Source organism: Macrosteles quadrilineatus, unplaced genomic scaffold (genome assembly GCF_028750875.1).
Source record: "Macrosteles quadrilineatus isolate MER2022 unplaced genomic scaffold, UCM_ALF_1.0 Scaffold_9__3_contigs__length_116548681, whole genome shotgun sequence".
Taxonomy (NCBI): domain Eukaryota; kingdom Metazoa; phylum Arthropoda; class Insecta; order Hemiptera; family Cicadellidae; genus Macrosteles; species Macrosteles quadrilineatus.
The window spans coordinates 99425973-99437557 of NW_026542602.1; the positions used below are offsets into that span (position 1 = coordinate 99425973).

Consider the following 11585-nt stretch of genomic DNA (forward strand, 5'->3'; position numbering starts at 1 on the left):
GTCATTTAACTTGAAATAAACATGCCTTAATATAAATTTTAACCAATATGACTATACCTACCGAAACTATTCAATGTATGCATTAATAATTCTGACTGTATTTTGAATCAACTTAAAATGTACAAAGTTATCCAAGTTACACGCATAATTAAATAACTTTTAACTTGGATGAATTGAAAATAATAGAAAAATGTTAGCGCCAAAAACACAAGGGTAAAAAATAGACTAATCTAAGCTCTACCTTATTAATAAAAACATAATTGTTGTAGCATGCGGATGGCTACTTTGGTTCAATATTTACAGAGCTTCAAATGTGTTCAATCATTTATTTACCGTCACAAACCAATTAGTCTAGGTGCTATTTTATCAAACTAGTCTGTTTTGCTTAATATTATGTAGTATAAAAACCCGTGATCCGTTCTTGAATAAAAAAAAAACGAATGAGTTAACATTTATTCGTACCAACGTCCAAACAACCAATACATTGCAAACTATCTGAGACATAACCTAAAAACGTTAATGTACAAAAGAGCCTACTCTTTTACTGGTATTTAGCGTTGCATATCTAAACATTAACTAGTTATGGCCGCAAAACAAAATGATCTATTCATACGATCAATTAAAAACCATTGCCCAGAAGAATTCTACAAATATACGTCGATATTTTAATTTATTTTTTCCTTAATTTTTAAGACTTGGAGTCCGCTCTAAAAAATTAAACATGAATCTACCCTTTGAAACAGTTCCACTCACTTTTTCACCCTAAAAACAAAACATGTAAAACCTAACCTACAAATGTAAACATACCGTATCACTGTGCACATTCTTCGACATCTGATTGTAGTTCCACAACTTGAGAGCCAATCCGTGGTCGTAAGCAGTCATGACTAGTAGAAATACACATTCACACAAATCATAAAACTAACACAACACAACGCGACGCGCTCCACTAACTAACCTAACTTGACTTTGACTAGAGAGTGACAGTGACTCGACCTCGACTCGACCGTAGTAACTAGATAACTGGAAACTGGAAGCGTAAAACTGCCAGAAATGTATCAGGAATGGAGGGGGAAGGGGGAGGGCCCAAAACACCTGATAGTGTCTCTACCTGACCAAGAGCATTCCTATCTCTGAATCTTCGCTCCAAAGTCTCAGACTTCAAATCACCATAATAAAGACAGTTTGAAGGGACGTAATCGATTTCGGTTTTTCTATCAATTTACACAAAGGAATTGCTGTTTCGGTCCGTATTGTTGGGGCTAAGTGTTTTTCTAGGAATTTGAACAGGTTTTAATATTGGGCGATTTTGAAGGCAGTTTCTGGTGAACACGGTTGTTTCAAATTAAATTTGTTTTAAGGTCAGTTGATTTTGGGTGGATTTTGAAAGAAGGGCGGTTTAAAATTGCATTCAAATATTTTTTTGTGTTACCAATTTACTAGCGAATTGACAAAACTTTAAAGAATATTTTCCCAAATAAAATTATTTGATTACTGTATGAACATTTCCTTGCCCTATGATGAAAAAATACAAAAAAAATTGTAAAATGTATTATAAAGTAGGCCTACAGACAACGAACTGACAAAATAATTTCAATAAGAATTACTCAAATTATATTTGTTCAATATATTTGCTGAAAAAAACTTATTTTTATTGCCAATGGGGTGTTTATGTTTTTCATTATACAATCGTTTCACTAAACAAATGTTGCATGCCCTCTATTTACTTTATTACATCACAGTCTAGGTAATGTACAGGGTGATTCAAAAAGGACTTTACAACTTTGAAAATTCATATAAATCTTATTAAACAAGGTACAGAGCTGGTTTTGGTGTTGTTTTAAAGGAAAACACTTCAAGTTTTTTTACCTTAAACTAAAGATGTTCTATGTGACTTCCGTTGGATTTGGGGAAAATAATTATTCAGGTATGAAAAAATAGTGAAAACCGTTAAAAATTTGAGAGAAATTTACAAAATTGTAGTTCTTGGTCCCAAACCACCCATAAAATTCCAAAAAGTCGCATTTTCAAATTTTAACCCCCCCAAAAAATCTAAAATTACGGACCTCTGAAAAAGGAAAAAACACATTTTTTTCAAACGGCTATAGCTTGAAAACGGTAAGAGCTAGAAAAGATTTGAGGAAATACGTAGGTTCGGAAATAAATTTCCTACAAGACACTAACTATGCGTTTTTCGAAAATCGCACTCCTTCACCGTCAAAAAACGCCCTACTTTCAAAATTTTGTAAATTTCGCTCACTTTTTTAACGGTTTTCACTATTGTTTCATACCTAAATAATTATGTTCCCCAAATCCAACGGAAGACATAGAACATTTTTAGGTTAAGGTAAAAAAACTTGAAGTGTTTTCCTTTAAAACAACACCAAAACCAGCTCTATACCTTGTTTAATAAGATTTATATGAATTTTCAAAGTTGTAAAGTCCTTTTTGAATCACCCTGTATTTTGAAATCAGACGTGCTACACTGATCCTTTGTTTTAACTTACATTCATGACGCGATGATAAGCAAAGGCGAGATTGGTAGGTTGAATACCTGTTAATGTTCCATTAACTATTAATGAAGCTAATTCAGGTAAGAAAGTATGTGTAGAATAACATAATTTATTTGTAGTTTATAATAACGCTTGAATCACGTTTAGAATCCCATTTGTAAATTGTTGTGACTTGCTCAACAATTAATTATGTTTGCCCGATTACGCTGCAATTACTTATACACACAGTTAACATTTTCATAATCATTTGTACGGACGGTTTTATGGGATAGCTTGTGCACAATATAAAAGTATTCATAACTACTAGCCTATTAATTTGGAAAAATGAAACATTTATACAAATTACTTATATTGATTTTTGTGAACTTGTATGAATTCGTTTCACCTTTAATACTGCACAACTATAGTATCCACGATAAGATTTTATGAAATTACTAGCTGACCCGACGAACTTCGTATCGCCTAAGTTATAGGTTTCCCCTAAGACAGACCGATGGAAAGAAAGTACCGTTACGTTTAATTTTCAAGACGATCTCGTTTGCATCGCTCAATCACGTCCTGGTTGAAGTTCGTTCGCTACGCTCACTCACCTTTGGGTTGGAGCTCGTTCGCTACGCTCACTCACCTTTAGGTTGGAGCTCGTTCGCTGCGCTCACTTGCCTTCAGGTTAGCTCGTTCGCTACGCTAACTCGCCTCCAGGTTGAAGTTCGTTCGCTACGCTCACTCACCTTTTGGTTGCAAATTAGCTGTTGTCATAAATGTAAAAGAAATAATAGTGCTGCACCCTGTTGGTAATCCTTGTAACTTTAATGCTATTGAACATCATAGAACAGAACCAACTTGTTTAATTGAAACAGCTGTTAAGATTCATTAATTCCATTTCTCATAAGGTTAACATGGGAAACTCCAGAGCCACTGGGGCGGAGCCCTTTTAAGAATTTCGAAACGGGAAATAGTTTACGTCCGATTCGCATACCTACAGAATTTACACACCAAATTTCATAACGATCGGTGAAGTCGTTCCGGAGGAGTTTGCAGACAAACACTGTGACACGAGAATTTTATATATTAGATAGATTTATTCACTCAAAGAACATGGTTTTCTTCGTCTTTGTTTACACCTTTGGAAACATATAACAAACTACAACTGCAATACAATGTAATTCAATAATTTAAAATACATTTCATACAATACATTTCAACTCAAACGTGCTATATATTTTAATATCCAGAAAAATGTTACAAAAAACGAATTAACATGAATTTGTCAATGTACTTATATTAACATTATACTGTTTTTATTCACCACCGGTTCCGAATTTATAAAACTACTTAGGGAGCACATAAACTTAACTATACTTTTTTTAATTCACTAATACAAATTAATGTTTACCAATCGATTAGAATAATATTCTCATTATTTACGGCGAAAAGAGGATAGTTAAGGTGCGTTGTGAAGTCCAATTAAAACTGAGTCCCTCCAGTCTAAAAGTGTATGGTAATTATATTGAGCCTAGAGATGTACGCAAATATGTCTCCTTCCTCACTCCACTACTCAGAGTCACTCTAATTGTTTCATTTAATAAGACTCGCGTTGCATGATGGTAATTATGTTTTAACATAAAGTTCAAGGTTGATTAAACAAAATATAATGTTGTGTCACAATGAAAATGAATTTTAAGTAAAAGAAGTAATTACACTTTTTAATATTGGCTTGAACTATGACATTTGTTTCAAATTTAAATTATTTACAGACAATGTTTTATTAGGGGTTTCATAATATAACCTCTCAACACACTAAACATTCGTATAGTCTACAATAGCATACCTTTAGAACTGTCAATGTTAAAATAAATTGTTTATAAAAAAAATACTGTACGAGTAAAATCACGATATTTAAGTGATATATTTAATAATTAATTTATTAGTGATTGCCAGGATGTAAGACTTTCCCCCAAAACAGAAACATTTACAGTAAGTGATTTTCTGAAAGATTTACATAATTTCAATTTTTTCCTATATTTCGAAATTTAATAATTAATTAAAGAAATCTCTATTTATCCAAGTATTTTACTACAGTTGTTTTAGATTGAATCCATTAACACGCCTGCATATTTCAATATCCTACCTTTATTCATAAAAATAGTTTATTTGGGAAAATCAACTACTAATCAATCGATCTGCAAATTAAAAATATCCGGCTAAAACTGTTCTTTTATTTGCACATCCTTACAGTTCCCAATTTGAATACCTTAGATTGTGAATTTTATTTACTGATATTGAATAAAGTATTTTCATTCTATCTAGCCTAGTATTTTGTTTACGTTGTACTATGATTGAGCCAACCATTACTTCAGCATCCCACTGGCCTACCTCGTCTACAACTAAAAAAGTAAACATAGCTGTAATATTTATCTCTTTGCTTTCCACTTCATTGGTAAACATGTTGAACAACGAAAATATGTTGCAAGATAATCAAACTTTACGAATTAAGAAACTAAAATAAATTCTATTTTCGCCTATATTAATGTCGTAATGTATTGCAATGTCTAGAAATCTTTCCGGAAGAATGTGAATTTAATCAAAATATTGACAACTGTTTGAAGATTTAATACATGTCACAGATTATCAAATCAAACATAATCCAATTCAACAGTTAGAAACCGTATGAGATAATGGGAATGAGGATGTATTCCAATAACAGTACACGGAGAACAACTCATCAGAAAATGTCTGTTGCATACTTAAACCAGGTCAAAGCCCAGGCAAATACCAATACTGTTGAGTTTGTTTGGGTCTTGGATTAGACAAAGGACTCAACTGCTTGCAAGGATTGTAAACATTCTTAGTCGGTCGAGGATTATGTTTCTCGGTAACTCCCTCCAAAACAGACCCACTGTTTAGCACCAAAATTCGCAGAAGCTCTGTACGAGGAAAAACGCGTTCCTGACCCCAACTAGGATTATGGCTACGCGTATTTGTCCCAACAAAAGGATGTTTTCCCTATTGGGAAGATCTGAGAAACATGACAGGTCGGGATGATTTATTGTAGTTGAAAGCGTATCTTTGAAAATCGCGAAGGTAAATAATAAGAAATGTTGTTAAGGGTGACAATGTACTATGCGGTATGCAACTTAGTAACGACTATATTAGAAATGGTACTCTTAACATCTCACTTTATAGATGGGTGAGGTTAAAGTTTGAGGTAATATCGTGTTCGGTTTATTTAATCTGGGTTTGGATTTTTAATAATTATAATTATCAATATTGTTTATTATTTGATATTTTACAGAGCAGTATGGTAGTCCTATTAGATTGTGTAACCGAATGTATAAAAAATTGATAACTCGGATGTTTGTCATCCGATTTTAACAAACAAGGTCTTATTTGATTTGGATTAAAATTCTCGATCTTTTTGATTAGAAAAAACATTACTTAATATTTATGGTTTACATGAAAATTGGCAATAAAGATATTAAATGGGCGCCATATTGAAACTGTTTGAGATATTAGAACGAAACTTTGTAATCTCTTTTTACCTACTAAAATACACATTTATACCAATTTTGAAATTTCTGTCTTGAAAAATGCTTAAGATATAAAATAATTCTTAAAAATCACAAACAGAACGACAAACATAAATCTAGGCATTTTAGACCCATACTTGTATGGCATTTTATATTTGTCTTAGCCCAAGGAACAAGTTCACAAAATATGTCCAGACAATTTGGAAACACCCTGTATATTAATTCTTTCAATAGCGAGGACTTATTTGTAGAATGGATAAAAAATAATTTCCTCATTTGCACGTCATTGCTTTGCGTCATTTGATTTTTTTTAATGGATTTAATAACGGAGGGCAAGTCGTTTATTGGTTTTAATAAGTAACCTCTGATGATTGAAACAATTTGGATGCAAATAGTCCCCAATTTTTTCATTATATAAGAGTAATCTAAATCCATTTAACATTTATAAAAAACTCACCAAGTATAACTTTAGATCTCTTGAATATATATAATTAACGTGCTATACCAACATTTAGTATTTTATAAACATTTGATCAAACGTCTTCTTATTAAAACTAATGTCAAAGCAATTTTTGCGCCAGATTAACAATCATATTTGCATTGGCAAAGTCTTTAACTAAAAATACATTTATTTTGTAGGCTTATGATTGCAAATGCTAACTATGTAACAATTACAAAATAAATTTCCATTTAAAATTCGTTTCGTTGGGAAGGTCTTAACCATTCGTATTTTGGTCGATTTCGATATCGATGACAATTGAGCAGCATTTACTGTGTTAACATATCTATTACATATATTAAAATTGGAAATGAATCAAAATAGTGTGTGCCCCTTAACATAATTTAACTATTCGCGAGTTTAAAATAAAAACTGTTTATTTGATATGTTATAGTTATATCACGACTACTTCACTATGCCCCGTATCTTCTTTTAATAAGATACTTGTCATAAACTTCACGTACCTCTTAATTAAATAAAGTCACAACTGCTTATTAACGGAGTGTGCTTAGCTTTTAATTAAGTGAAGCTCATTGCACCAGGTAGAGTCAGAATTAAAAGTTTAACCTGACATACATGTTAAAAATGTATCCTCCAGATTTAAAACCAGGGGCTAAAACTGGCAGAATTGACATAAAACAAGAGTCGACTGGTTTACATGGGTTTGGTTGGTTTGCCTTTTTAATTGCTCGAATAATTTACGTTTTAGTAGCATTTTCTACTGACGAATGTTTTTTTTTTTAATTAAGGCAAATAATAATGATGAAATTCCTCACCCAAATTCAGACTTCACATATAAGATTATATTTTTAATTGTGCAGTTCATCTTTTCTCCACATCTGTCTATGGCTACAAAGAATAACTAGATCAAAAATTGATGTTTACAAAGGACTTATTTTGCAACAAATATTTTGGCCGTTTTAATGTATTTTTATGTTTTGATGTTAAAGGACTTATTTTGCAACAAATATTTTGGCCGTTTTAATGTATTTTTATGTAAAGGATAGTCTTAAAGTTCCAATTTCAAGTAAACCACTTATTTAAATAAGTACGCAACAATGTTTAAATTTGATCATAATATTTCTAATCTCAGTTCTAAAATTTTAACATTTTTTTGTAACTTTTCTTCATTCAGGTGATGTAATTAGCTTCTATAATCCAACATTGCTACTACACCTTAAAAACCTCTTGAAGAATAAAATATATTTCCCGCTGATTCAAGATGGTCGCAAAAGGATTTTTTAGTAACCATGCATAACTTAAAAATCGTATATTTTCTTTAACACCCTTACCGAAAGGTATTAGCTCATAATTTTTAAAATGTCCCCGAATAATTTCCATAACAATCAGTAAAATGTGGAAACCTGACCACTTTACGTTTCAGAAATCGTTTTATCGTTCTCAAAATCATTACAACTACAAAAGTAACTTTACAATTAAAACATACGCTTCCACCAACCAAGATGACCTCTTGAAGGAGTCGAGTTGAGAATCACAATTGTTGCGACAAATGTACACGTGAACCAAGGCGTGTACACGTGTACTACGATGGTTGTTTCTCACGCACGTGCAAAAGTGCGATTTTTAAGATACACGAGAAGGCACGAACATAGGAGTTCAAGGAAGGGCGTGAGGAGATGCTTGATATCACAGTGATGTTGGGAAACAGAGGCCCCCAGTGTAAAATATCCGTGGTAAAACAACAAGGCACACACCATGTCACGTGTAAATCCTACGTTTAGGTTTGAGAATTTGTAAACCGATACATATTTGTCTCTAGCATTCTTGGTGCATAATCTACGCGTGAAAAGAAATTGGAGGATAGTTTTTGTTTGGGTTTGGTAGCCTTGTATATCTAAACAAAACTGGTAAAAATATATTGGGTGATGTGACGAGAAAAGAATTTGACGGAAGGTTTTTGGTCCAAAAAGAGTTTCACATTCACATTTTGTTTTTCTCGATCATGACAAACTAAAACTTCAAATTTAGTGAGTCTAAGTTGACGATGTCTTTTCGAGTTAAAAGGAGAGAAGCGATTTGCCGTTGAATTGAACCCTTGAGTAATAACGTAAAACAATGTGTGCAAAGGTTTAGGTAAGGATGACAAGTAGTTATGCGAAAGAAATAATAACGGTTAAGAAAAATATAAAATAGAATGAATGACAAATTATTTACGCGCTAATAATTTCAACCACTCTTGTGTACCATGAACTGTTATTAAGATACCTAATTTAACATAATGAACGAAAATAGTAATATTGCTTATCACATATCAAACAGAATCTTAATTCTTATTCACTTTGAAAATAGACCCACGTGTGTTCCATTGAAGTTCAATGTTTAAAGGAAAACACAGCTACAAGCACGGGGGAGTTTTAAATCAAACAAGTTTATCCAAGATTCCTAAATGGGAAGTTATCCTCGTTTCGAGTTAAATTAGTCATGCGGTTTTGATTACCTAGGTGAATTTATGCATTTTCTAAATTGAGTGATTAGGTGTATTGCGACACTATTGCAATTTACACGACCAATTTAGGTTTTGTAAAGTGATAAAGCAATTAAATATCATTCCTGGCTGTCACATACAAAATTGCATTGAGAAGTTTTTATACAGAATGTTATACAGAAATATTGTCGAACGATACAACAAAATCTCTGTAGGAAATCAATTTTTCTTTACTTTCACATACAAATACTCATCTTGCATCTACATTCTATATCCATTAGAAAAAGCCATAAACCAAACATTTACTTTTTACTGCAAATCAAAAGAAAAAACAGCATATTTAAAATACATTTTGTAAATAGTGAAAATTTGTCCACAACCCTTTGTTTTTTACGCCGAGATACAAACAACCATTATTTAAAACCACACAGAGCCTTATTATCCAACACTTATCCAAGACATCGCTGCGTTGGATGAAACAATGAGTGTGACGATCTTTGTGCTATCACGTACCCACGTACGCTATTGTGGCAACGTAAACAAACGTGAGTACCGAGAACTACTCTCGACAATGAGAATACTTATGAGTACTCAGTAATTCTCGTGAGTACTCGGTAGTGACGTGACGGGTGACGATAGCTAGGGGAGCTCAGTTTGGATACTTCAGTCTCAGTGTAAAGGGGGTGTAAATGTACTTTGTCATGTATAACACGACCATTGACTTTGGATACTGCAAGACGTATAGTATTGTAGAAGTTTAAACACAGTTTCGTGCGTGTTTCAAGCCATTTCACGCCTTATTGTGCAGATGTCGAATGTTTCTTAAGAGTATATTTTATGGATACCTAAAGAAAATATACATCAAGTGGACAGAAACACAATTAAAAGTGTTGTCTGCTTTAGGTATCAATAAGAGAATGTTGAAACTATTGCAGGAGATAATTTTTTGGAAAATTTAGAAACTCTTTACTGAGTGGAAACCCGTTAAGGTATTCTTCCTGCGAAGAATTATTTTATTCAGTCCCAATACAGTTTTTAACCATAAAAACATGCTTTATAACTACGCAGGATGACGTTAAAGAGTTATAAGACCAGAATTTGCTGGGTCCAGATTCCTACCATCAAAGAGAAATTAAAGTCAGGATGCGCCAGCGACCTTATATTTATTATAATTTTAAAGAATAACATAACAACCATCCACCATGTATCCTTGGTTCAAAAAATAAAATCGTAAACGATCCCAATATCCCACGAAAACAACCCAAGCTTTTCAAGTTGGTGAGTACAGTGGGCCAAGAGCAGCGCGGTCGCGCCGCGTCGCGCAATAAAATAGGTCGTCGTCGGCACCGCCGGACCGGTTTGCGGCAAAAACCCTCAAGAATCGAGACAAGACCAAAGACAATGTGCAGCCTTGGACGGTCTCAATGGTGGACTCTGATCCACCGTCCTTCGCCCGGAAAGGATAGCGGATTTGGAGGTGCAAAGGATTGGTAAAAACTGGATATGCAACTAATGTAGGAAAATCGTTGATTAAGAAATAATTTAATGTTTGGAACGGGAAATTAGTTTGTTGCCTAAAAACAACAGGTTTGATCCTAGAAAATATCTATGAATCAAAACTGGAAGCTGTCCTTGATCATTGGACCGAGGACCTTTTGGTGGCTAAAGAGACGACCAATTATATTTAAAGTATATCATCTCATTCAACATCGTACTTCACTCATCTTCGTCTCAAACGCTTACTTGTATCAGGACTACAAACTGGTATAGTATGGATCTAATATGGTAAAGAATTCGAGTAAGTCGGATTGGTGAAATCTGGAAGCAACAAGGGATGTAGAGGTAGGAGGATGATGGGAATTGATTCTGAAGATTGAAAAGTGTTGCAGATTCCAATTCAAAACATTAGGACGTGAACCAATCTGTAATGTTGTATCTCAGTTCAGTGAAGGTAGTGAACTCGAGGTAAACAAATGTTAACATTACCTTTGGGGTGCTTGTTTTGACACTGCTGGACAGATTTTGGACCGTTTCCTTTCAAAACATAAAAAATGCAACTGGCCTGGAAAAAATGCAAAAAAGTTTTACTTGTCCGGCTGTTCGAGGATTTAAAATCATGTATTGATATGAGGGATATTGTGGAAGGTGAAAGCACAATTTTCCTCGTCCTAATGTGGTATTTCGTACCAGTACATGAATGTGAAGTAAATTCGAGATTCTAAACGATTTTATAGACTTTTGAGATTGCATACCTCTCATCCATTTCTTACCATTTTGTGTCTAATAAACATCTCTTGTGTCTGATAAATATAACGACGTGTGCTATTGTATTTAGCCGTATTAACACAAGTAGTAGGCCTACAGTAATAGTTTTCAAAACTAACCCATTATTTAGTTATATGTGTTTAATGTTAGAAAAGAAGAAGTAATAGTCAATGCTACATCTGGTTCACATACATGTGCTGTGTACTTGTAATTTCCAAAGTCAGTGCTAAATCTGGTCCAAACAAATGGGATGTTTTACATACAATATACAGAATACTACTTTTTAAATGGAAAATCCTATATTTCCTCCTCAAATCTATTAATTGAATGAACGA

The 11585-nt window shown here is 33.3% G+C and overlaps 1 protein-coding gene across 1 annotated transcript in view; it reads right to left on the reverse strand.

The window, feature by feature from the left end:
- The window catches only part of LOC129002781 (WAS/WASL-interacting protein family member 3-like), a 34964-nt gene extending 34017 nt beyond the window's left edge, over nucleotides 1-947 (reverse strand). The window contains exon 1 of the mRNA XM_054430831.1: nucleotides 808-947. Coding sequence (XP_054286806.1) covers nucleotides 808-885 — 78 coding nt within the window. The 5' untranslated portion in view covers nucleotides 886-947. The remainder of the gene's footprint in view (nucleotides 1-807) is intronic.
- Between the last annotated feature and the right edge of the window lie 10638 nt (nucleotides 948-11585).